At 46.6% G+C, this 25850-nt stretch overlaps 2 protein-coding genes across 3 annotated transcripts in view; one reads left to right on the top strand and one right to left on the bottom strand.

Annotated features, from left to right (window-relative positions):
* Positions 1 to 2967: 2967 nt before the first annotated feature.
* gins3 (GINS complex subunit 3) lies at positions 2968 to 14760 on the bottom strand. The gene is made up of 3 exons (XM_038807023.1): positions 14353 to 14760; positions 8221 to 8454; positions 2968 to 4793 (listed from the first exon to the last, which is right to left on the bottom strand). Exons 1-3 carry the CDS (start codon positions 14521 to 14523, stop codon positions 4563 to 4565), a joined length of 636 nt encoding a protein of 211 aa, XP_038662951.1. The 5' UTR covers positions 14524 to 14760; the 3' UTR covers positions 2968 to 4562.
* A 72-nt stretch (positions 14761 to 14832) lies between these two features.
* Positions 14833 to 25850, top strand: part of LOC119971461 (diacylglycerol O-acyltransferase 1-like) — a 423136-nt gene continuing 412118 nt past the window's right edge. For both annotated transcript variants that reach the window (XM_038807022.1, XM_038807020.1), the window contains exon 1: positions 14833 to 15152. In XM_038807022.1, the coding sequence (XP_038662950.1) occupies positions 15004 to 15152 (149 nt within the window). In that variant the 5' untranslated portion in view covers positions 14833 to 15003. The remainder of the gene's footprint in view (positions 15153 to 25850) is intronic.

Here is a 25850-nt window from a genome sequence, read left to right as displayed (position 1 = left end):
CGAAGAAGGCTGTCCAGTACTCCACAAGTCTGGGGCAAGACCAGAACATGTGGGCGTGGTTGGCCGGGCCTCTCTGGCACCGCTCACATTTGTCCTCCACCTCCGGGAAGAACCTACTCATACGGTTTCTCGTTAAGTGGGCTCTATGTACCACTTTTAGTTGCGTCAGGCTGAGCCTTGCGCACGTGGAGGTGGAGTTGACCCTATGCAGTGCTTCGCTCCAGAGTCCCCACCCTATCTCCATCCCCAGGTCGTCCTCCCATTTCCTTCTTGTTGCGTCCAGTACGGTGTCGTCCCTGTCTACCAGTCGGTCATACATGTCACTACAGTTCCCTTTCTCTAGGATACTTGCGTCCAGTAGGTCTTCCAATAGTGTCTGTCGTGGCGGTTGTGGGTATGTCCTTGTCTCCTTTCGTAGGAAGTTTTTGAGCTGCAGGTACCGTAGCTCGTTCCCCCCAGCTAGCTGAAATTTCTCTGTCAGTTCGTCCAGTGTTGCGATCCTGTCGTCCGTGTATAGTCCCTGACTGTCAGTGTCCCCCCGTCCTGCCTCCACCTTTTGAAGGTGGCGTCGGTCAGTGCTGGTTTGAACCTATGTTTGTTGCAGATGGGAGCCTTGTCCGACATTTTGTACAGGCGAAATTGCTGCCGCAGTTGGTTCCAGGATTGGAGGGTGGCTGTCACCACTGGGCTGGTGGAGTGTTTTTTGGGTGGGGATGGGAGTGCTGCCATGGCGAGGGCCCGGAGGGAGGTTCCCATGCAGGAGGCCTCCTCCGCACGCACCCACTCGGCTTCTGGCTCCTGGATCCATCCCCTTACTCGCTCGGCTGTTGCCGCCCAGTGGTAGAATTGTAGATTCGGGAGGGCTAGCCCCCCCCTGGATTTTGTTTTTTGTATGACCTTCTTTGGGATCCTAGCATTTTTACCCCCCCATACGAACGCCAAGATATGTTTGTCCAGCGCTTTGAAAAAGGCCTTGGGGATGTAGATCGGAATGGATCTAAACAGGAAAAGGAACCTGGGCAGTACGTTCATTTTGATCGTCTGGACTCTCCCCGCGAGGGAGAGCGGGAGTGTGTTCCATCTTTGCAGGTCCTTTTTAACTTCCTCCGTCAGGCTGGTGAGGTTCCATTTGTGGATCCCTTTCCAGTCATGGGCTATTTGGATCCCCAGGTAGCGGAATTTATTTCGGGCTTGTTTGAACGGCAGGCCCTTTAGTGCTGCCCCCCCCCCCCCCCCCCCTTGCGGGTGTACTGGGAAGATCTCACTTTTGCTCATGTTGAGTTTGTAGCCCGAGAAGGCTCCAAACTCTTTCAGGAGCGCTATGATTCCGTCCATGCTGCTTTGTGGGTCCGAGATATAGAGGAGCAGATCATCCGCATAGAGTGAGACTCTGTGCTCTCTACCTCCCCTTCGGATCCCCCTCCAATTTTTTGCTGCCCTGAGCGCGATTGCTAGCGGTTCGATTGTTAGTGCGAACAGCAGCGGGGACAGTGGGCATCCTTGTCTGGTGCCCCTGTGCAGCTGGAAGTATTGGGAGTTGGTATTGTTGGTCCGTACACTTGCCATGGGAGCGTTGTATAGGAGCTTTACCCAAGCGGTGAACCCTGTTCCAAGCCCGAACCGCTCCAGTACCTCTGTGAGGTATTTCCATTCGACTCTGTCGAAGGCCTTTTCTGCGTCCAGGGAGACGATCACCTCTTGTGTTCTCTCCCCGGAGGGGGTCATTATCACGTTCAGCAGGCGCCTGATGTTCGCGGTAAGCTGTCTACCTTTGACGAAGCCCGTTTGGTCCTCTGTGACCACCTCAGGTACACAGTCTTCTAGCCTTTTGGCTAGGATTTTGGCGTCTGCGTTCAGCAGAGATATGGGTCTGTATGACCCACATTCCGTTGGGTCTTTGTCTTTCTTAGGTATCAGCGAGATTGAGGCCTGTGCTAACGTGGGTGGCAGTGTGCCCCTAGCTAGCGAGTCTGTGAACATCTCCCGCAGGTGCGGGGCCAGCGCTGTCGCGAATTTTTTGTAGAAGTCCGCCGGGAATCCGTCCGGTCCCGGCGCCTTCCCCGTCTGCATGGAGCTAATGCTCTCCATGATCTCTCCCAGTGCTAGTGGTGCTTCCAGATCCCGTTTTCTGCCCTCTCCCACGACTGGTATGTCCAGTCCATCAAGAAACCGGTTCATCCCAGCCTTCCCCGTTGGGGGCTCCGAGGTGTATAGCTCTTGGTAGAAGGCCTTGAAGGTTTCGTTAATCCTCTCTGGTTCTGTTTCCCACGTGCCTCTGGTACCTCTGATTTGCGCAATTTCCCTGCTGGCTGCCTGCTTTCTCAGCTGGTGTGCCAACAGGCGGCTGGCTTTGTCTCCGTGTTCGTACAGGGCCCCGCGTGCCTGGCGGAGTTGGTGTACTGCTTTCCTGGTGGAGAGCAGGTCAAAGTTGTGGTATCTAAATTATTACAATTTGGAGGTGGTTCTGTCCCATTGGCCTGTCGGCCTTGGAACTGAGCTAATAGCAGTCAAAAATGTTGTTCCGTTATAGCCCCCAAAGACGACATTTTAGATAATCACATTGTTCTAAACTTGGGTCGCTATGAAGGATATCATCAAGGCACATTTTGAACCGGAAACCACGAAGAGATCAGCAGTCTGATGTTAATCAAGGATTGTTTGGGTACAGATTTGTGGAGCAAAATAACTGGAGTGAGTATTCAAAGAATTCAGTTTTTTAAAGAACATAATGAATTGCTCTGTTCTGGAATGCACAACCATAAAAGGTGGCAGACACATTCAATGCTCGATTCAAATACGATATATACTGAAGTAGGAAACATTTGCACTGCAATGGGTAAAGATTAGGGAAGTGGGACCAATTGGACAATTCTTTCGAAGAGCTACAACAGGTGCAATGGGCCTCTAGACATTCTTTTGTAATGTATGATTATATTCTAAAATTGCAATGTAAAGACACGAGCACACTTTAAAATCAAAATGACTATTTGTATGAAATACTCAAGTATATTTTTAAAAACAGACACAGAAATAGTTTAAGAAACTGGACCTAGTTAAGACTAAAATAAATAGCATTTAAAAACACAGATAGCATATTAACAGCTTTATGGCACTACAGCCAGTAAATATAACATTAAAAGCTGGATATATTTAAAGGGCAAGGTAACACAATCAATCCTATTAAATGCTTTTTATATTATTCAGCCTTTTAAGTCATGAGAAACTCTCGATCTCTTGTAAGACACTACAATTTTTCAATGTGAAATAAATTAATATTGATGAGTTGCCAAGGCCCTTAGGCAACATAGTTTACATTCCCTTTGCTAGTAGCAAAACCCAAGGGATATATCGATCCAGTCCATGGAACCAACCTGTTAAAAAAAAAACCTCTGCAGCTTAATTGTTAATCTGGAATTGATATTTCCAGTGATGTAGATCCTTAACATTAACAGAAGCTGCCCCGATAACACTTTAGGCTGCATCTCTGCTGCCCTCATTAGTAGCAGATGGGATACTACACAGCCTTCTGAGGGAATATATTTTAGTTTGTCAGGCACAAGTATTCTGGGTGTGAGATATTATCTCTGGCACAGGTTACCAAGAGCCAAGGAGCCGGTGATGACAGACAGGGATATTTTAGGCATCAACGAGCAGTGAAGCACATCAACAACCGAAAGCTCTAGCATAACAAAAGAGAGACAGACTGAAGTCATGCGTGACAGAATGCCAGTGACTTGTTCATTCCTCAAATGAAAAATTAACTAAGCATGGCCAGAGAGAAGTGTAGGTCAAGTTCAAACACCAGAGAAAACTGGAATTGAAATGCGATGCTCAGAATCAAAGGCTCTATCACCTTGCCCGAGGATGGCACAACATCCTTCGTCAGGGTGTGGTTTGCATAAGCAGTGAAACAATCATACAATATGAGCAGGGGTTTGAATAAAAACCAAAACAAGAACAAAAGTACAATGTACATGGTTATCATGCACCATTCTAAACAAGGCTATTCTTTCTTTGGCTTCAAATGATAAGATAGACAGAAAATAAATTTTAGAAGAAAAACAGGATTAAAAATAATCTTAAGAGCTTGGTCTTCATCTGCTCTATTTTCCTGGGCAGCTCAAATAGATAATTAATAACAAAATCGAATTGGCAGCTTTATGTGCCATATTGGTTATCAGCAAGGCTCAAAATTAAGGCAGATGGATCCCTCAGTGATAAAAGACAATGGCTCAAACCCTGAAATGCTTACTGCATCAAAATTAAGCTTGCAGAAAACCTTTGCAAATATCTTTGTGTGTGAAATAAGAGGGGGATGAGCAAGGCTCCAGTGGAATCACCCCAAATCCAGCAGGGTCATTCTGCCTCACAGTTACTAAGTTGCAGTCGAATACAATGCCCTCCAACTGGTTTAAATTTGATCCTGATAGCATGGAACTGTTCTAATTACACAGTCGTAACCTCTGCAGAATTACTTTCACCTTAAGAGAAAATCCAATTATACATTGGAGAGGAATCCAATATTAGCCATTTGTCTTCGCATCTCTTTGGCGAGATCCATTTCAGGCCTCCATTTCTGCAAACTTCCGTTTGCCATAGCTCTGAACCAGGTTGGAGGTGGTGATCTGTACAGCTTGCCCCTTCTCCCACTTCTGAAACTCGTTCAACCCTTTTTGACCAGCCCGGAACAGCTCCCGCTCTAGCTCGTCCAGGTGAGCCACCAGTGACGACGTGTCCTCGTTGTAAGCATTCTGGGAGGAATCCATGATCCGGCGGAAGCGGTTGACAAACGTCTGCGCCAAAAATAACCTTGGTCAAAAGTACAATACAGGAACAGCAGATTTAAAAAATCTACAGTGATAGCATAGATCTTGGATGCAATGGAAATGATCGGGAAATTTCAGACCACACTGCTGGAAGTGATTGTGATTACTTTTAAAGCACATATTTTGCATTGTGTAATTATTCTGCAGCTAGTACATTTTGCTGGACAAATAATTATTCTCTAATAAGACAAGAACGGAATCTGTTTCTTGCAATTCCGCTCCTTCCTCCCCATACTCATTGGCTGAGAGTGGTGTCAATACATACACGGATTTTTAAAAAAGACCAATAGATCCTACTTTACAAATAATAACATTCCTGTGCTGCAATGATATTTAATAAAGCTATTTGAGTTTTTCAGTAGGACAACTCAGAGTAGTGATTACAATACATATAAAATGATTACCTGCCAAAATAAATCACTCCTGTGCTCAACATTATGCTAGAGACTGTAGCATTCTTAAATACTTTAACGGATAGGAACGAGATCTGGGGTTTTTCACAGCAACTTCAAACTTGTGACAATAAAAGGTTATTATTGTTATTATATGAACGCAAAACAATAATAGCAGCAATATAGTCCAAAAGGAGAATGGCAAAATTCACAAATACATAGAACATAGAACAGTACAGCACAGAACAGGCCCTTCGGCCCTCGATGTTGTGCCGAGCATTGTCCAAAACCAAGATCAAGCTATCCCACTCCCTGTCATTCTGGTGTGCTCCATGTGCCTATCCAATAACCGCTTGAAAGTTCCTAAAGTGTCCGACTCCACTGTCACATCAGGCAGTCCATTCCACACCCTAACCACTTTGAGTAAAGAACCTACCTCAGATATCCCTCCTATATCTCCCACCCTGGATCTTAGTTATGCCCCCTTGTAACAGCTACATCCACCCGAGGAAATAGTCTCTGAACGTCCACTATCTATCCCCCTCATCATCTTATAAATCTCTATTAAGTCGCCTCTCACCCTCCTCCGCTCCAAAGAGAAAAGCCCTAGCTCCCTCAACCTTTCCTCATAAGACATATCCTCCAAATCAGGCAGCATCCTGGTAAATCTCCTTTGCACCCTTTCCAATGCTTCCACATCCTTCCAATAATGAGGTGACCAGAACTGCACACGATACTCCAAATGTGGTCTCACCAGGGTCATGTATAGTTGCAGCATAACCCTGCGGCTCTTAAACTCAAGCCCCCTGTTAATAAACGCTAACACACTATCAGCCTTCTTCACGGCTCTATCCACTTGAGTGGCAACCTTCAGAGATCTGTGGACATGAACCCAAAGGTCTCTCTGTTCCTCCACATTCCTCAGAACCCTGCCGTTGACCCTGTAATACAACGGTTACTTTTCGGAAATTTTTTTTCAGAAGCTCACTGTTTATAATGTGGTTTGGAAAGAGTCAGGAAAGAAGCAGAAACAAAAGCAAGTGACAGAAAAGCTGTTGTCTATTCCACCATACGTCCTCAGAACCAGTTCCTTCGTGCTTCAGGCAGAGGGCTCAGTAACTTGCCACTGCCTTTAGCAGTGGTACGTTTTTCTTTATTTCTTCATGTTTGGTCTTTTAATTTTTTTTAAGATACTGGACAGGGTACATTATAAAGTCAGAGGCTGCTAGAAAGCTGCACCATCAGGAGAAATACATACACATTTAAGAGTCAATAAGCTACGGTGATATTGCTTGCATCAAGAATCAGAAGATTGTGATTCAAGATTCCTCCAGGACTGAAACACACAATCTAGACTGACAACATCTCAGTTCTGAGGTAGTGCTGCATTGTCAGAGATCATCTTCAAGACGCAAGTCCTGCCTGTTTTGGTAACTCTCAGGTACTTTAAAAGTGCACCTGATCACTTGGTTCTATTTGAAGAATTAGATATTTTCTCAGTGTTCTGAATCACCAAAAGCCAGGACTTTGCTGTGCCCAAAGTGTCTGCTGAAATCAACTATAGAATAACTGGTTGTGTTTCAAAATAATAAATTGTATTTGAAACACAATAAGACATGAGAACTATGATGCTAAACAAATGCAAACTTTTCCTATAATTTTTCTTTTACACAGGAAATTAAGAACTCATGCAAAGAGAAAGAGTAGCCACGTGATTAAATCCTTACAAAGTAACATCAATGGGATGCTAATCCCATTCCATAACACTCATATCCAAGTAAACAAAATATGATGGAAATACCCAGCAAGATAGGCAGCATCAGTGGAGGGAGGAAAAATGAATTAACATGACAAGTCGATGGCCTTCCATCAGAACTGACAAAAGTTCACGACGAAACAGAAAAAGGTAGGGAAATGGGGTGTTCTGAATAAGAACAAAAGGGAAGACCTACAACGAGCTGGAAAGCAGGAACAATTTCATGACGAAAGGGATGATGGTGCAAAGCATAAAAGGTGTTAATGAAACTGGTAATAGCTACTGATCACATTTTTCTGGACATCAGATGCAGAAAATGCTTCTGCTGTTGATATTTATATGTCTTCTGGACCCATCTTTTTTTTCTTTACTTACCCCCATTGTCATCCCCTCTTTCTTGTACTGACATTCCTCTTGACAGCAACTGTTCTGCAGCAACTCACCAAGGCTCCTTCACCAGCACCTTCCAATCCCACCAATTCTAATCACCTAGAAGAGCAAGAGCAGCAGGGGCACGGGAACTTTTTACCGTCTGGAAGTTCCCATCCATGTCACACACCATCCTAACTTGGGACTGTACTGATACAGTAGCACAGTGCTTAGCACTGTTGCTTCACAACACCAGGGACCCAGGTTTGATTCCCAGCTTGGGTCACTGTCTGTGCAGAGTCTGTATGCTCTCCCAGTGTCTGCATGGGTTTCCTCCGGGTGCTCTGGTTTCCTCCCACAAGTCCCGAAAGACGTGCTGTTAGGTAATTTGGACATTCTGAATTCTCCCTCAGTGTACCTGAACAGGCGCCGTAGTATAGCGACTAGGCGATTTTCACAGTAACTTAATTGCAGTGTTAATGTAAGCCTTACTTGTGATATTAATAAAGACTATTATGCTCCTCAAGTATTACGGGATCAAAATCCTGGAACCCCCTCCCCAACATCACTGTGGGTGTACCTACCCAGATTGTAGCAGTTCAAGCTGGCTCACCACCATTTTCCCAAGGGCAATAAATGCTGGCCTTGCCAGCAAAGTACACATTGCATAATTGAATAAAAACAACTTTTGCCAGTTTTAACAAAAGGTCATCAGCCTGAACATTTAACTCTGTTTCTCTCTCCATAGATGCTGCCTGGCTGCTGGATATTTCCAGTGCTTCCCATTTATCCTTTAAATATCCAACATCAACAGTATTTTGTTTTGCGACAAAACAAAGAATGGGACTCTGAAATGCAGTAAATTGGGACACTTCACCTGTAAGATGGTCTGAGCAATCTCGGTGTTCTCTGGATTATTGAAATGCAGCAGCTGTGTTCCAAAACCATAATAATATGGCCCCATTTTGTGCAGGTCCACTACCTTCGCATCAGCACTGAATATTGTCCGCCAGCCACCCTTGTACACTTTCGGAGTGCCAGCAGAGACAATGCGGCGCTTGGGGTCACACAACCCTTTTGCCAACCAAAGTGGGAGTTCCATCTTAGTACCCTATACAGAACAAAACAATTAAATACAAATTCAGCTCACAATAAAAAAAAAACAGAGCAGCTAGCAATTCTCAGCGGGGGGGGGGAGAGACTTGCTTCTTATAGAGTGTTTTCCATGACCTCTGGCTGCCTCAAAACACTTTACAGCCAATTAAGTACTTTTGAATTGTAGTCACAGGTATTAAGCAGGCAAAACGGCACTCACTTTGCGCACAGCAAAGTCCCACTGTTGTATTTTATATTTTCCCCGCGTCTTGACTGTGATAGAGAAATTCAAACAGCATTCATTAGGTAAGAAAAACTGAACTTTATTCACTCATTAGAACTGACTGCTAGCAGTAAATGGCTGATACTTGGAGTCGGAAAGCAGTCAATTACAAACTGCTGAGTCCGTCCCAAGTCTGCGATATTACAGGAAAAGAAGGCGATTCTTATACATTATAGGATCAAGATAACATGAATACAGCTTGGACAGGAATTTGATTGAAAGTAAAACATAAGTAATAATCGTTACAATGGCGTCACCTTGCTGACCTTTAGGGGACTTGAGTTTCATATCATTATCTTGTCTTTGTTTTAAGAAAGGGAAGAAGTTGTTTACATACAGGAAGAGACAGTTGTTCAGCCTGTTATGTATTGAGACTACATTTAGGCTCATGATGAAAACACCTTATCTTAGAATTTTAGAGTCACTCGGTTCTTAGGTCAAGTCGACCTCGGCTGTGTATATCTGTGTATTTTGAATCTGTGTCTTAGGTTAAATTCAATTGTACCAAGAAGACTTGACTAGTTTTCCCATCATGCCATTATTTGCTTCACACAATACCACACCACAAAGAGCAATGTAATATTGCCCAGATAAATCTGTTTTTCCTGATGTCGCTTGAGGGATAAATATTGGCCAGAACATCAGCGATAGTTCCACGGCTCTTCAAAATAGTGTCATGGGGCCTTTTACATCAATCCAGGCAACAGATACAACGTTGGTTTAGAGTCTCAGCGGAGAAGGCGTCTTACCACCAACAGTGCAGCAGTCCCTCAGTGGACTGGCGTGCCAGCCTTATTTTTGCGACCGAGCCCTGAAATGAGACTTGAACCAGAAGCTTGTGGCTCAGAGGAGAGCATGTTACCAACCAATCATATAACGATCCAAAGCAATTTAGAAATAAAGCCATTGTTGCAAGGTAGGTAAATGTGATACAAATTTGTCCATCAGGCAGAAATTAGATCATTGACTGAACAATCCATTTTAGTCATGTTGAATTCAGGGACAAATGTTGGCCAGAACGCTACAACTCAATTGCTCTTCAATTATTGCAGTAAATGATTTCCATCCATTCACTGGTTTAAATGCTCACCTGATTGACGAGGATTCTGACAGGGCAGCATTGAAGTGTCTGTCTAGGTTACATGCTCATGTCTCTGGAGTGAGGCTTGAACCTGTAACTTCCCAAATCAAAGCCAAAGCTTCTCAGGGGTTCCAAGCTGTAGTTTAAAGCTACAAATCCATTTGTGACAAGAAGTGATACGTTTAGGGTTCTGTTGGCAAAAATTATTTAAAAGAAAACTCAATACCAAAAGCTTTCATATTACATAAAACTGAAAATAGATGCAGAAAATAGAGAATTTTCTGTTAAAATAGAGAAGCCCCCATTTTAATTTTTGGCACATCTGTCACAATTGCACAAGCACTGCAGAAAGCAATTCTGTACTGCCAGCTAGGGCTCATGTGCTGCAAAAATGATCTTTTTACTTAATAGAAGTAATTTCTTAAACAGCTGAAATATTACAAGGATAAGTATGTGCAAATACTTTGATGCCAACATTTGTGAAAGTGGATCTGCCATTGCACCGTCCCGATTCACTAAACACACAGGCAGGAAGTCAGATATTAATGTCACCATTTTGCCAGACTGCTCTGGTAAACTGAGCTGCTCAATCACCATCACCTACAACATAAGCTGCCTCCACTAATAAGCTCTGTTCTTGATTGCATGCATAGCCTCCAAAAGTGGCAAAGGCACTTATGTACTATAACAAAAACAGAAAATGTTGGATAAACTCGGCAGGTCTGGCAGCATCTGTGAGGAGAGAAGCATAGTTAATGTTTTGAGTCCAACTGACCCTTCTAAAGAAGAGGGATATAAATGTGATGAATTATATTCTTGGAGATGGGTGGGGCAGAATGGAAAGTCAGTGGTAGGTCAGAGTTAAGGAAAGATTGACAAAAACGTTATGGACATAAGACAAAGGGGCTGTTAAATGGTGCCATTAGGGACTGAAGAAACACTTGTTTAAACACCAAGAGTGAAATGAACATGCTAAAAGAGAAAAACAGATATCCTGTCAGAGAGAGGAGCAGTTCTTCTTCAAGGAAGGCATTCCTGGAAGAGAAATGGCAGTGAATTAAGTTACTGTGAAATTAGTTTATCATTTTGTCATAAATTTTAATGTTACCAATTGCAACCATGCCTTTCCACTGTGTAGCACAAGATTTGACCCAGGTTCAGTAGACACTGGTCATCAACGCCTTGTAAAATACGAGGGCTGCAAACCAAACCTTTGCAAGGAATCCACAGATGGCCCGAGTCATTTAGTCAGTTAAGCACATTGTAAACAGTGAGATAAGTCGTAATAACAGCCCAGCAAATACTTTGGCACTGAAAAGGAGTTAATTCGTTAAGATTTTAATTATTGTTGGCAAATTTAAAAACTGTAATTTGCCATTGCTCGTTATCCCATTTTTTTTGCCCTCTCAACTACAGTCATTCCATGTGGACTGCGTTGCACTTAAATGTGGCTCAGTGGGTGGCACTGTTGTCTGAGTTTAGGGTTGGGGGGCTCAGATACCACTCCAGGACTTGAGTACAAACATCACTCTACAGTAAAGTAGGGAGGAAGTGCTGCAAAATCAGAGGAGAGACCTTTGCTGGCCTTAGTTGGATGTAAAAGATCCCTGTCTTAACCAATATTATCCCTCAATTAACGTCACAAAAACAGATTATCTGGAGAGATTGCAGAACTCTTAGAGGAATCTGGGTGTCCTGGTCCATGAAACACAAAGTTAGTACATATGCAAGTGATTCGGAAGCCAAATGAAATGTTGTAATTTATAATGGAATATAAAAATAAGGATATTTTATTACAGTTGTACAGGGTATTGGTGAGACCACATTTGGAGTATTGTGTACAGTTTTGTTCTCCTTATTTAAGGAAGCATAAATGCACTGGAAGCAGTTCAGATAAGGTTCACTCATCAGATAACTGGAATGGGTAGTTTATCTTATGAGGAAAGGTTGGACAAACTGAGCAGTTTAGACAAGAGGGGATCTTACTAAAACATACAAGATCCTGAGGGGACTTGACAGGGTGGATGAAGAAAGGATATTTCCCCTTGTGGGAGAGAACTAGAGCATGGGAACAGTTTAAAAATAAGGGTATTCCATTTAAGACGGAGATGAAAATAAATATTTCCTCTCAGAGGGTTGAGCGATCTTTCCCAGAGAATGCTTGAATTAGGTCCTTGAATACTTTTAAGGCAGAGGTGCATTGATTGTTGACTAACAAGTGAGTCAAAGGTTATCGGGAGTTGGCAGAATGTGGAGCTCATAGAATCCCTAGTGCAGATGGTGGCCATTTGGCCCAACGAGTCTGCACCAACCCCCCGAAAGAGCACCCTATCTATGCTCACTCCGCCACCCTAACCATATCGAACCAAACATCCCTGGATGAACCGGGACACTAAGGGACAATTTTATCATGGCCATTCCACCTAACCTGCACATCTTTGGACTGAGGAAATCACAGCACCCGGAGGAAACTCATGCTGCACACCTTTGGACTGTGGGAGGAAACCGAAGAACCTGGACGAATCCCTCACAGACATGGAAAGTTCAAACTCTACGCTGACAGTCACCAAAGGCTGGAAGTGAATCTGGGTCCCTGGCGCTGTGAGGCAACAGTGCTAACCACTGGGGCCACAATCAGATCAGTGACGATCTTATTAAATGGTGGAACAGGCCTGAGTAGTCAAATAGCCTACACCTGCTCCAAATATGTATGCTACCACATTTAGGTTTGTGGGAGCTTGCTGTGTGCAAATATGGTGCCATGTTTCCTACATTACACTTAGGATTACATTCCTAAAAAACATTTAAAAGTACCCAATTATTTTTTTCCCAATTAAGGGGCAACTGGGGCGTGGCCAATTCATCTACCCTGCACATCTCTGGGTTGTCGGGGCGAGACATAGGCAGACATGGGGAGAATGTGCAAACTCCACAGTCACCAGAGGCCAGAATTGATAGTGATAGAACATAGAACAGTACAGCACAGAACAGGCCCTTCGGCCCTCAATGTTGTGCCGAGCCATGATCACCCCACTCAAACCCACGTATCCACCCTATACCCGTAACCCAACAACCCCCCCCTTACCTTACTTTTCAGGACACTACGGGCAATTTAGCGTGGCCAATCCACCTAACCCGCACATCTTTGGACTGTGGGAGGAAACCGGAGCACCCGGAGGAAACCCACGCACACACGGGGAGGACGTGCAGACTCCGCACAGACAGTGACCCAGCCGGGAATCGAACCTGGGATCCTGGAGCTGTGAAGCATTTATGCTAACCACCATGCTACCCGTGATGAAGAGTGTCAGAAAATACAGCAGGATATAGATAGGCTGCAAAATTGGGCAGAGAAATGGCAGATGGAATTTAACTCGGACAAATGCGAGGTGATGTATTTCGGCAGATCAATTCAGGCGGAAGCTATCAAATAAATGGCAGCACAGATGAAAATGGTGGTAAAGAAAGCACATGACATGCTTGCCCTCATAGGACGGGAGATCGACTATAAAAGCACGCAAATTATGTTACAGTTATATAGAACATTGGTTAGGCCACATTTGGAATACAGTGTCCAATTCTGGTCACCACACTACCAGAAGGACGTGGAGGCTTTGGAGAAAGTACAGAAAAGGTTTACCAGGATGTTGCCTGTTATGGAGGGTATTAGCTGAGGAGAGATTGAATAAACTGGGATTGTTCTCCCCAAAGAGACGGAGGCTCTTTCCCAGTTGGAGACTTTTTCCCAGGGCAGAAATGACAATTACAAGGGGGCACAAGTTCAAGATGAGATGGGGGTAGGTTCAGTTGAGATGTGCGGGGAAGTTTTTTTTTTACACAGAAGGTGGTGGTGGAGGCAGATAAGTTAGTGGCCTTTCAGACTTATCTTGATAGACACATGAACAGACAGGATACAGACGTTTGGTCTAGATTGGACACATGATCAGCACAGGCTTGGAGGGATGAAGATCCTGTTCTTTGTACACATTTAAAAAAAAGTCCAGCCACACAAATTTGTATTAATTAATGGACTTTGTTCTATCAACTTTTAGGCTACAGAACTGGTAATAAAAACAGAATCCTTAGAGGATTGAGAAAATCTGATTGATCAACTCGAACCAGGGATATTAAATTGCTGAGGTAGAATACACGACTGAAAACATGGAGGATTAAAAAAATAAGTTTTTGTGAAGGACTTCAGGTGGACAATTGTTTTAGGATTCTGATCTGTTAGGGATTAAATAAATTTGCGCAGGGGGTTTACCACCAAATCGGGAATCTATATTGATTCGGCTTTGGGAAGAAAAGGCAACGAATAGCTTGATTTTGTCCCTTAGCTTATACAAAATCAGAGGCATTACTCAGGTACCACAGGAAAATAACAGCTTCCGTCTCTACATCTGATGTTATAATTAAAACATTACTCCCATCAACGCTCCTTTCCTTCAGTTTGTTAACGTGGCCTTTGGGAGTCCCGGAAACAGCGAAGCGATCCCTTTTCTCCTTCCCAGTCTGCCCGCACTTGGCAGCGGCCAGGCCGCCAATCTTACCTCGGGGATGAGATCGGCCTCGCTGCTCTTGTCCAGGAAGCCCAGGCGTGGCAGCACCATCTCAGTCCGACACGGGATCTTCTCCTGGGTCATTAGGATGTCGTCCAGGCTGAAGAAGTTCTCCTCCAGCCCTCCCGGAGCGACCGGCATGTAGGACTCCGAGCGCGGCATAGCCAGGCCCGAGCCGGTTAGTTAGGGGGCAGGTGAGGGAGCTCGAGCTGCCGGAAGCGGGAGGCAGTTCAAATCTCCCGCCCAGACCACAAGGGAGAAGATGCCGAGCACAGAGAGATCGATTGTGCTGGTGTTATGAGAATCGAAATTTGATAACACGGTTGGAGGATTTTGGGGGATGGGTGCAGTGTGCTAAGGGACAGGATTGCGGTGATTCATAAACCATCACGTCACTTAATACCCGTACCAAAATATAGACGTCACGAAAATGACGCCAGTTGCGGTGACGTTTTCGAGAATTACGTCAGCGAACGCGCGCGCCTTTCTGTGCTAGCGCGCGGCAGGTGGTCCGTTGGTTTTTGAAAAGGGAGCGAACTGGCGGCAAGGTTGGGAAGGCGTTGAGAGGACGAAGGGGCGGGTGGTGGTGGAGGAGGAGGAGGAGGAGGGTAGGGGAAGCAATTGGTCACCACGACATAGAGAATGGCGAACGACCCGCAATATTCTGACACCTCTATAAAGTCGAGGAAGAAGAGTACCGCGCGTTTTTCTAACTTGCACATGAAGCCCCACACCGTCGAACGGTCCAAGTTCTACGAGGACATGGTGGAGGAGATGCGCCGGAAGATGTGGTGAGTGCTCGAGGCGTCCGCGAATGCGCACCATCATTCAGCCCATTCAGACTAATTGGATGGAGGAGCCAGTCAGAGAATGGCTCATATCATTCCACCGCCGTGTGCGCATGGCCTCTCAAAAGAAAGCAATTCATCTCGTCCCACGACCCTACCACAATGAATCTCAGAATTGTTAATCGGTAAAAGGAGGCCACTTAGCACATTGTATCTGCACGTGTTCTCCAAACGAGCATTATGGCTGAAATCCTCCAGCCTTTCCCCTGTCCTCTTCCATGTTGTTTCTATTCAAGTAATTATCTAATGCCCCCTTGAATGTCTCCATTGAACCTGTCTCCACCACACTTGCAGGCAGTGGATTTCAGAGCCGCCCCACTGGTTGTGTGAAAATGTTTTTTCTCGCATCATTTTTCTCATCAGGTTTTATAGAACCCCCACAGTGCAGAAGGAGGACATTCGGCAAATCGAGACCACCGGTCACACTACCGAGGCCGAATCCTCCATCCTATTCCTGCAACCTCATCCTAAGGGGCAATTATTTTTTAAATCATTTATGTATGTGGGTGTTGTTAGTTAGTCCAGCATTTCGTGCCCATCCCTGGTTGCCCTTCAGAGGGTGGAGGTGAGCTGCCTTGAACCGCTGCAGTCCCTGTGATTGTAGGTACATGCACAGTGCTGTAAGGGAGGGAGGCCCAGGATTTTACTCCAGCAACAGTGAAGGAATGGCTATCTCTTTCCAAGTCATGGTGGTGACTTGGATGAGAACCTCCAGGTGGTGGGGTTCCCAGGCGTCTGCTGCTCTAGTCCTTCTAAAAGGTACCGGTCGTGGGTTTGGAAGGTGCTAAGGAACCTTGGCGAGTTACTGCAGTGCATCTTGTAGATGGTACACACAGCTGTTGCTGTTTGTCGATGGTGGAGGGTTTGAATGTTTGGGGAAGGGGGTGCAATCAAGTGGGCTGCTTTGTCATGGATGGTGTTGAGCTTTTTGAGTGTTGTGGGAGATGCACTCATCCAGGAAAGTGGAGAGTATTCCATTACACTCCTGACTTGTGCCTTGTAGATGGTGGACAGTCTTTAGCATAGCCAATTCACCTAATCTGCACATCATTGGTCTGTGGGAGGAGCTTAATACACACACTAAAATATAGAGGACTCCACACAGACAGTTACCCAAGGTCCCTGGTGCTGTAAGATAGCAGTGTGCCACTGTGCTGCCCTTTCTATCTTAACCTCTACTCCTGTGTTTTTTTTTGTAGGATAATTATCAAATTCTCTTTTGAATACCTCGATTGAATCTGCCTCATCACATTCTCAACCGTTGCATTCGTGATCCTAACCACTCGGCTGCATAAAAAAAGATTTCCTCACATTACCTTTGCTGCTTTTGCCCATCACCATGAAATAGTGTCTACCGATTACCTACCTGCCGATGGGTATAGTTTCATTCAGTCTACTCTGTCTAGATCCCTTGTGATTTTGACCTCAATTTTCTCATCTCTAAGGAGCCCCTCTAGTTTCTGCAATCTATGTATGTAACTGAGCCTCTTCATTCCGAGGACCATTTTTGAGATTCTTTTTTGCACCCTCTCTAATGCCTTCACATCCTTCTGAAAGTGCGGTGCCCCGAATCACACGTGATACTCCAGTTGTGGCCAAACCAGATTTATTGTAAATCCATGATATATAGCAGCAGGATTAGGCCATTTGGCCCATTGAGTCTGCTCTGCCATTCTGTCATGGCTGAGATGTTCCTTATCTGCTACCTACAATGTTATTGGCCAAGAGCTGGATTACAAAATCAGCCAGAGCATCTTCTCCCCAGAACACATGACCTGGGAGGGGGAGTAGGCAATTTAGCCTCTGGAGCCTAACACCCTCAATGTGATCATGGCTGATCCCATCCTGGCCTCAACTGCACCGTCCTGCCCATTCTCCATAACCCTTCAGCCCATTACCAATTAAAAATCCTTTGAACTCCTCCTTACTTTTACTCACTGTCCCTGCATTCACTGCACTCTGGGGTAGCGAATTCTACAATTTCACAACCCTTTGGGAGAAGTAGTTTCTTCCTCAAATCTGTTTGAGATTTGCTACCTCTGTATCTAAGATTATGACCTCTCGTTTTAAAATGCCCCACAAGAGGAAGCATCAGCTCCATGTCTACCATTCCATACCTTTTAGCATCTTTTGTACCTCAATTAGATCTCCTCTCATTCTTCTAAACTCTAGAGGATATAGGCCAAAACTGTTCAATCTCTCCTCATACGACAAACCCCTCATTTCTGGAATCAATCTAGTGAACCTCCTCTGAACTGCCCCAAATGCCACCACATCTTTCCTCAAAGACTGTGCACAGTACTCCAGGTGCAACCTTACCAATGCCTTGTAAAGTTGCAACAACACTTCCTTACCTTTATACTCAATTCCTTTTGCTATAAATGCCAACATTTCATTTGCTTTCCTTATTATCTGCTGCACCTGCATGCTCATTTTCTGTGAATCGTGCACGAGGACATCCAGATCCCTCTGCATCGGAGCACCCCGATGTCTCTCCCCATTTAGATAATAAGTTGCCTTTCCATTTTTTTGACCAAAATGCATGACTGACCTTGCACGTATCCACGTTAAACTCCATCTGCCGCATTTTGGCCCACTCTCCTAACCTATCTATATCCATTTGTAAGGTTCTTATTTCCTCATTGCAACTTACTATCCCACCTATTTTTGTGTCATCTGCAAATTTGGCTGTAGATCCTTTTATCCCTGTATCCAAGTCGTTAATATAGGTTGTAAATAGCTGGGGCCCAAGGACCGAACCCTGTGGCACCTCACTCGTGGCCTCCAGGAAAAGGCCCATTTATCCCTACTCTCTGACTCCTGTCCGTCATTCAGTCTTCTATCCAAGCTAATAAATAACCCCTAATCCCATATGATCTCACCTTGTGAATTAACCTTCTGTGCGGCACCTTATCAAACGCCTTCCAGAAGTCCAGATATACTACATCTACAGGATCCCCATTATCCACTTTGCTTGTTACATCTTCAAAGAACTCAAGCAAATTAGTCAATTATGATGATTTGCCCTTCATAAAACCTTCTTTGTTTTATATTCTGTGCCGTTATTTAAAACCCAGGATCCTTTGTGCTTTATTCCTTTTTTCCTTGACCTGTCTTTCCACCTTCAATGATTTGTGTATATATATATATATATGTATATGTACATATACACCCCCCAGACACCTTTGCTTCTGCAACCCCTTTCAAATTGTATCCTTATACCTGATTGAGGTATCCAAAATTATGAGAGGTATGGACAGGGTGGATAGCAACAAGCTTTTTCCAAGAGTAGGGGTGTCAGTTACAAGGGGTCACGATTTCAAGCTGAGAGGGGGAAAGTTTAAGGGAGATGCGCGTGGAAAGTTTTTTACACAGAGGAGGTGCCTGGAACGCTTTACCAGCGGAGGTGGTAGAGGCAGGCATGATAGCATTATTTAAGAGGCATCTAGACAGGTATATGAATGGGCGGCAACAGAGGGAAGTAGACCTTGGAAAATAGGAGACAGGTTTAGATAAAGGATCTGGATTGGCGCAGGCTGGGAGGGCCGAAGGGCCTGTTCCTGTGCTGTAATTTTCTTTATTCTTTGTTTATATTGTCGCCCCTTGTTCTTTTTATCGAATTAATCATTTCACAATTCCCTGCATTGAATTCCATCCACAACTTGTCTGGCCACTCCACCAGCCTCTCTGTGTTTTCTTGACGTCTATCACTGCTCCTCATACTTCACAATAATTCTAATCATGTAAGTCTAGGTCATTAATATATATCAAGAAAAGCAGGGTACAAATAGTCATTTGGTAGTAAAGAACTTGAGTATTCCTGAAAAAGACACATTGTCAAAGCTTTTTGTTTTGCACTCACCAGGACAATTTGCAAATTGTGAAGGGAACAACAATTTATACTGCCTGAGGAGAGAATATTGATTGGTTGTCAAGTGAACTCTGTTAGTAGAGGTGTTGTCATGGCAAATGTACCAATTAACTGATTACTGACAGTTAACTGCCAAGCTTTGCTTCAATTCAATCCAAGCAGGTTGACTCTGATCAGCCACTACTCCTGGGGAATGAATCAGGGAATGGCTGTTGCCTATTTTGCTAAGTTGAAAAAAGGGCAATGTGCATATGTGTGCTTTCTGCAAAGTCCAGGGCCCTGTGTATAAATATATGTAGCTTATATCATGCACAAGAGAGCCACACTGCGATTCTGATGGGTAATCTTAAATTTGTTGTCAATTTAATTCTTACCACACTTAAGATTGTGTTTTAAATTTTTTTTTAAATAAACAATTTTATTGAGGTAGTTTTTGGCTTTGTAAACAATTACAGACATCAACAGAAAGAAAGCAAAAAAGGCAAAAATGTGCTTTCAATACTTCAATCGTAACATACTGCACAAGCCTGCCCCTCTCCCACCGGTACTACCCGCCATTTTATCCCTCCTACTCTACTCTACCCCCCCCCCCTCTCTCTCTCTCTCTCCCCCCCCCCCCCCCCCCCCCCCAAACCCCCTGCTGACGCTCACTCTCCCGCAAAGAAGTCAATAAATGGTTGCCACCTCCGGGCGAACCCCTGTACAGATCCCCTCAAGGCGAACTTAATTTTTTCCATACCCAGGAAACACGACATGTCCGCAAGCCACAACTCAGTCTTCGGGGGCTTTGAGTCCCTCCACGCCAATAGTATTCGTCGCCGGGCTATCAGGAAAGCAAAGGCCAAAACATCGGCCTCTTTCTCCCCCTGGACTCCCGGGTCTTCCGAAACCCCAAAAATTGCCACCCCTGGACCCATCGCCACCCTTGTTTTTAGCACCCGGGACATGACGGCCGCAAATCCCTCCCAGTACCCCCTCAGCTTAGGGCATGCCCAAAACATGTGAACGTGGTTCGCTGGTCCTCCCGCGCACCTAGCGCATTTGTCCTCTATCCCAAAGAATTTGCCCATCCGAGCCACCATCATATGGGCCCGGTGAACGACCTTAAATTGAATCAGCCTGAGCCTGGCACATGTCGCGGTCGAATTTACCCTACTCAGGGCCTCTGCCGACAGCCCGTCCTCCATTTCCCCGCCTAGCTCCTCCTCCCATTTAAGTTTCAGTTCTTCAGTCTGGGATCCTTCCTTCCTCATGAGCACCTTATAAATACCAGAGACTCTACCCTCCCCTTCTTCCCCCCTAGAGACTATTCTGTCTAGGATTCCCATTGGCGGGAGGCGTGGGAAAGATGGGACCTGTCTACGCACAAATCCCGCAACTGTAGGTACCTAAAATCATTTACCCTTACCAGCCCAAATTTGTCCTCCAAGCTCCTCAAACTCGCAAAGCTCCCTTCCAGGAACATATCGCCGACCCTGCCCACCCCCGCCCGCCGCCATACTCTAAACCCCCCATCCATACTCCCGGGGGCAAACCGATGGTTGTCGCATATTGGCGTCCCCCCCCACCTGACTCCCTTGACTAGCCAATCTGCTAGCCCGGTGACTCAATACTCCGGCGCCTACCTGTCTCATTCCCATTGTTGCCCCATCCTCCTCCCCAGTGCCCCATCCCGCTCTCCAACCCACTGGAGCCAACTCACTGGCACAGGAAGGCATGGACATCAACAAAACAAAAAAACCCCAACCCACATTCTTGGCCCCCCTTGCTGACCGCCCCCCCTTCGTTACCGTGCCGGCTCCAGTGTCCTCCGCGAGCTGCACAAAAAGTACAAACCGCCCAAAAAGGAAAAAAGAGGGAAAAACAAAAACATAAGAAACCCCCCCCCCCCCCCCCTCAACCAATGTCCATGAACAAAGGAAAGAGTCCCAAATGTTCCGCTTGGCACCTTTGACCCAGCAAACCGTTGAACAGCAGTCCAGGCCCATTCGGCGTACCTTCCCACGGTAGTCCTCGGGCCCTAATTTGCGTCCGTGGGGCCTGTTTTCGGGACCAGCCCCTGATCCCTCGCAAAATCCATCGCTTCTTCAGGTTCAGAGAAGTAATGGTGTTGACCCTGGTGCATGACCCATAGGCGAGCCGGGAACAGCAGACCAAACTTCACGTGCTTCTTGAACAGCACCTCCTTGACATTCTTAAAGGCTGCTCGCCGCCGAGCCACCTCCTGGCTTAGGTCCTGGTAAATGCGGAGGACACTGTTGTTCCACGTGCTGCTCCTGGCGCTCTTTGCCCACCGCAGCACCCGCTCCTTGTCCACAAACCTGTGGAACCTAATCACCATCGGGGGGGGGGGGTACGCCCGGCCGCCCCTGCCTCGCCTGCACTCTGCCAGCTCCGGCGGTCGCGGAAAGGCTTAGGCCCCGATCAGCTGCATCAATAGGTCTGCTACAAACGCTGCGGCATCAGCTCCCTCAGCCCCCTCCGGGAGGCCGACCATCCTCAGGTTGTTCCTGCGGGCTCTATTCTCCAGCTCCTTCACTCTGTCCAGCAGTCTTTTCTTCCGCTCATTCAGCCCGTCAACTTCTAGCGCCGCAACCGTCTGCGCATCCGCCTGCTCCTCCACCGCCTCTCCCAGCTCCTTAACTTTAACATCTTGCGCATCCAGCCTCTGGTTCAGCTGATCCACCGCTTTCTAGATTGGGTCCAAGCTGTCCCGCTTCAGCGCTTCAAAACTGGACTTCATTACCTGGAGCATGTTATCCAGCGCCTGCTGGATTGCTGAGTCCAGGGTCCGTGTGTCCGCCATCTTAGGTACCAGGTAATTTTCTTCAGGTCCTTGCCTCTGTCCCTTTTTCTCTTTTTTCTTCTGCCTCCTGGACTCCCGCTGTTCCATGTGCCGCAGCCCGCTCCTGAGCACATTCGCTGCCGCCTTCCTTCAGGTCCGTGGTGCCGCTATCGCGGGGAATCAGCCCCTACATGACCGCCGGAGTGAGAGCCCGCTGAATGTGCGGCTCACTCGGGCAACGCCGCCACCGGAAGTCCACACTTAAGATTGTTGAGCAAACATCCAATTGAGGAATCACATTTAATGTTGCACATTATGTTTTGAATTTTAAAGTGCAAGCTGGTTGGGTACTTTGCCCATTGCAAGCAGTCAAAGGACATTCTGTTTGTTACGATCAGCCATCTTCCTCTTCAGATCAAGTCTGCAAACCCCCCTATGCAGACAAGGTGGCTGCTGTCCTGAATTTTGTGGACTCCTTGTCCACCACTGCATCATTTATTCATGACTGGACACAAATGGGCTCCATCGTTGCCAATGTGCGGCATCTGGTGCTGTGCGGTGGTCAGCATCAACGGCAACCAGGTGAGTTGAAGGCTTTCTCTAAGTTCTCAGAGTTGACCGTAGAAGATGGTATCCTCCTGTGGGTCGCAAGGGTTATTGTTCCAGCGAAGGGCCAGGAAATTGGTTTAAAAGTCCTTCACAACACGCACCCAGGAGTGTCCAAAGTGAACATGTTGATGAGTTATGTCTGGTGGCTGGGGGATTTCTGGTGACAAGGACGTACTGAGAAGTCGCACATCAGGTGGCTCTCCTCCCACGAACCTGAAAATAGGCTCTTTCAGCCGGAATAGCTTGCTAATACGAAGGGAAAAAATCCTCACACCTCAACCAACAGCAACGCCAAACAACAGCCACTCCAAAGGCTGTGTAGAAACTAGTAGAAAAAACTAGTAGAAGCAAATGGCTGAGCCGGCAGACGCACAAGGCGGTAAAATTCGGGCCTCGCCAGAACGAGAATGAACAACCCGCCGCACAAGGAGGCACCTGCATACCAGATAGGTGGGGGATATTTCTCTCGAAAACTGAGAGAACACAGAAGAGATGAAAACCGACATCCAAGCTGCCTACAGGGGGGCAGTCGTGGAAACCACGGTGGAGCTTGACAAGGCAGAGAGGCAGCTGGAAGTTCATAAAAGCACCATAAAAGAGCTGAAGAAGGCCGCAACAGACCAGGACGACCAGATTGCCACCCTAGAAAAAGATGTATCAAGGTTAGTCACAATGTAGGGGAGTCTGAAGGGAGTGACCAGGAAAACCGATTGGGTGCCAAAACCTGTGGATTGTGGGCCTGCTGGAGGAGATCCAAGGTAGATACCTCACGGACTACATGGCCCAAATGCTGGGCAATTTGGTGGGAAGGGATAGCTTCCCCAACCCACCAGAAATAGACAGCGCCCACCGGTCGCTTCGCCCAGAGATGGGGAACAGCCGAGGCGATAATCACTAAAATCCACCGGTACCAAGAAAGTGTTGTTGGAGCGTAGTCAGGGGGGTGGTTGGCGTTGCCAAACTTTTGTAACTACTACTGGGCAGCTAACATAGCCATGGTTAGGAAGTGGGTAGTTGGGAAGGGGGTGGGGTCAGTGTTGGAGCGAGTAGTGGTCGCATCGTGTAAGAACACGTTTGGGGGTACTGATAATGCACCTCTGCCATTCACGGCGGCCCGCTACTCCATAAGCCCGGTGGTAGTGGCGGCTCCAAGAGTTTGGGGACAGTGAAGGAAATATAGGAGAGCGGAGGAAACATTGGTCTGGGCCCCGATTTACAACAACCATCGGTTTGTGCCGGGAAGACTGGATGGAGGGCTTCGGAGATGGCAGAGAATAGGAATTGAGAGGATGGGAGATCTATTTATAGATGGGAGCTTCCCTATCTTGAAGGATTTGGAGAAGAAATTTGAACTGCCAGCAGGGAATAGGTTCAGATATCTGCAGGTACGGGATTTTCTGAAAAGGCAGGTTCCAACCTTCCCGCTCCTGCCACCACGGGGGATACAGGACACTGTAGTTTCCAGAACATGGGTGGGAGAGGAGAAGGTATCAGATATCTACAAAGAACTTATGGAGTCGGAGGAAACTCAGATAGAGGAACTAAAGGGCAAGTGGGAAGTTAGGGGGAGAGATAGAGGCGGGTCTGTGGGCAGATGCCTTAAACCGGGTTCACACATCCTCATCATGTGCCTGGCTTAGCCTGATACAATTTAAGTTAGTCCACCGGGCACACATGACGGTGGCCCAGATGAGCAAGTTTTTTGGGGTAGAGAACAGGTATGTGAGGTGCGCGGGAGGTCCAGCAAATCATGTCCACATGTTTTTGGCATGCCCGAAGCTTAGAAGCTGTTGGCAGGGTTTTGAAAAGGCTATGTCCACGGTACTTAAAACAGGGGTGGTGCCGAGTCCAGAGGTGGCAATCTTTGGAGTGTCGGAAGAGCCGGGAGTCCAGGGGGCGGAAGAGGCTGACGATTTGGCCGTTGCCTCCCTGGTAGCCCGGAGGTGGATTCTGTTAATGTGGAGGGACCCGAAGCCCCCAAGTGCAGTGAACTGGGTTAGTGACATAGCTGGGTTTCTCAGTCTCGAGAAAATTAAGTTCGCCCTAAGAGGGTCAATGTTAGGGTTTGTCCGGAGGTGGCAGCCATTTGCAAACTTTCTTGGAGAAAATTAAAATGTCAACAGAGGCAGAAATCTAGAGGTTGGGGGGGGGGGGGGGGGGGGGGGGGGGTAGGCTTTTGTTTGATTGTTAGGGGTGCGAAGAACAAAATAGGGATGTAAATATTTTAGGAACCATGTTTATGTTGCTGTTATCGTTATAAAAACTACAAATACCCTAATAAAATGTTTTTTTTTAAATGCACCGGTAGCAAGACCTGGAAAGAATCCTGCACTGGGCGACGTAGATAAAGAACTGTAATTAGGAAGGTCACTGGATCAGGATATACCAGGACATTGGGGTTGACCTGGCCAAGCGTCAGGCAGAATTCAACAGGGCGAAGGCTACCTGTACAAGTGCAACGTACAAATTGAGATGCTGTACCCAGCCAAACTCTGGGTAACATTCCAAGGAGGGAGCACTTTTTCATGGTCACTGTGGAAGCGGACAAGTTTGCCCTGGAGTATGGGATCGAGAACCAGCGGCAGGGACAGCAGTGAAGAGATCACCTGAAGAGACTTTATTTGCTTATTTACTAACTGTTAACCAACTTGACGAACACTTTGAGCGGGACTAAACTATCTCGTTCTGAAGACAAAAGGTGAAATAGAAGAAGGAAAGAGCGAGGATAGCAGAGCGCAGGAAAGGGCAAGGGGAACGGCAGGTCGGGAGCTCCAAGAATGGGTGACAGGAGGTCACACAACCAACCCCGGGAGTAGGGCCACCACACTAGCAGGGAAGCTAGCACCGGGAAGCGTGAAGAAAAGAGCGGCCGCGGTGCATCTCCCGCAAGGAAGTGAGCGCCTGGCAAGGGCGGACAGGGGGGCAGACATCAGCAACAGGGGAACGACTAGGAGAAGAAACAGGAAGGGAGCGGGGGAGGCGTGTGCAGAAAATACCATAATGGGAACAGAGGAACAAAGATAGCAAGGGCATTAGGCTGGCTGTAGCAGGCCACACGTGGCGACTTGGAACAGAATGGCACCACAAGCAACCACTTTGGAGAGTCCCTAAACAAAAGGAAACCCCGGAGTGCAGGGGCCCAGCCTCATGGTGAGAACGGTGACTGTGGCCATCTTGGACCACCACCTAACAAAGGGAAACACCGGAGTGCAAGAGCGCGTCCACCAGGTAAGTATGGTTGATCCCGCAGGAGGGAGTGGGAGAGACAAAACCTCCCCCATCAGGATAGTCACCTGGAACGTTAGGGCAGCACGGCAGGATGGTGGTTAGCATAAATGCTTCACAGCTCCAGGGTCCCAGGTTCGGTTCCCGGCTG

Source organism: Scyliorhinus canicula, chromosome 9 (genome assembly GCF_902713615.1).
Source record: "Scyliorhinus canicula chromosome 9, sScyCan1.1, whole genome shotgun sequence".
In the NCBI taxonomy this organism is placed as follows: Eukaryota; Metazoa; Chordata; class Chondrichthyes; order Carcharhiniformes; family Scyliorhinidae; genus Scyliorhinus; species Scyliorhinus canicula.
Note: the sequence above shows the minus strand (reverse complement) of the source record. Positions and strands in the feature narration are given on the sequence as shown.

Bases quoted from the DNA above. Each gene is read 5' to 3' on its own strand.
- gins3 (XM_038807023.1), bottom strand. From the start codon at position 14,523: ATGCCGCGCTCGGAGTCCTACATGCCGGTCGCTCCGGGAGGGCTGGAG. The intron at 8,455-14,352 runs GTAAGATTGGCG...TGTTCTGTATAG, and splicing joins AGGCCGATCTCATCCCCGAG to GGTACTAAGATGGAACTCCC. The intron at 4,794-8,220 runs GTGAAGTGTCCC...TTTTTGGCGCAG, and splicing joins TTGCTCAGACCATCTTACAG to ACGTTTGTCAACCGCTTCCG.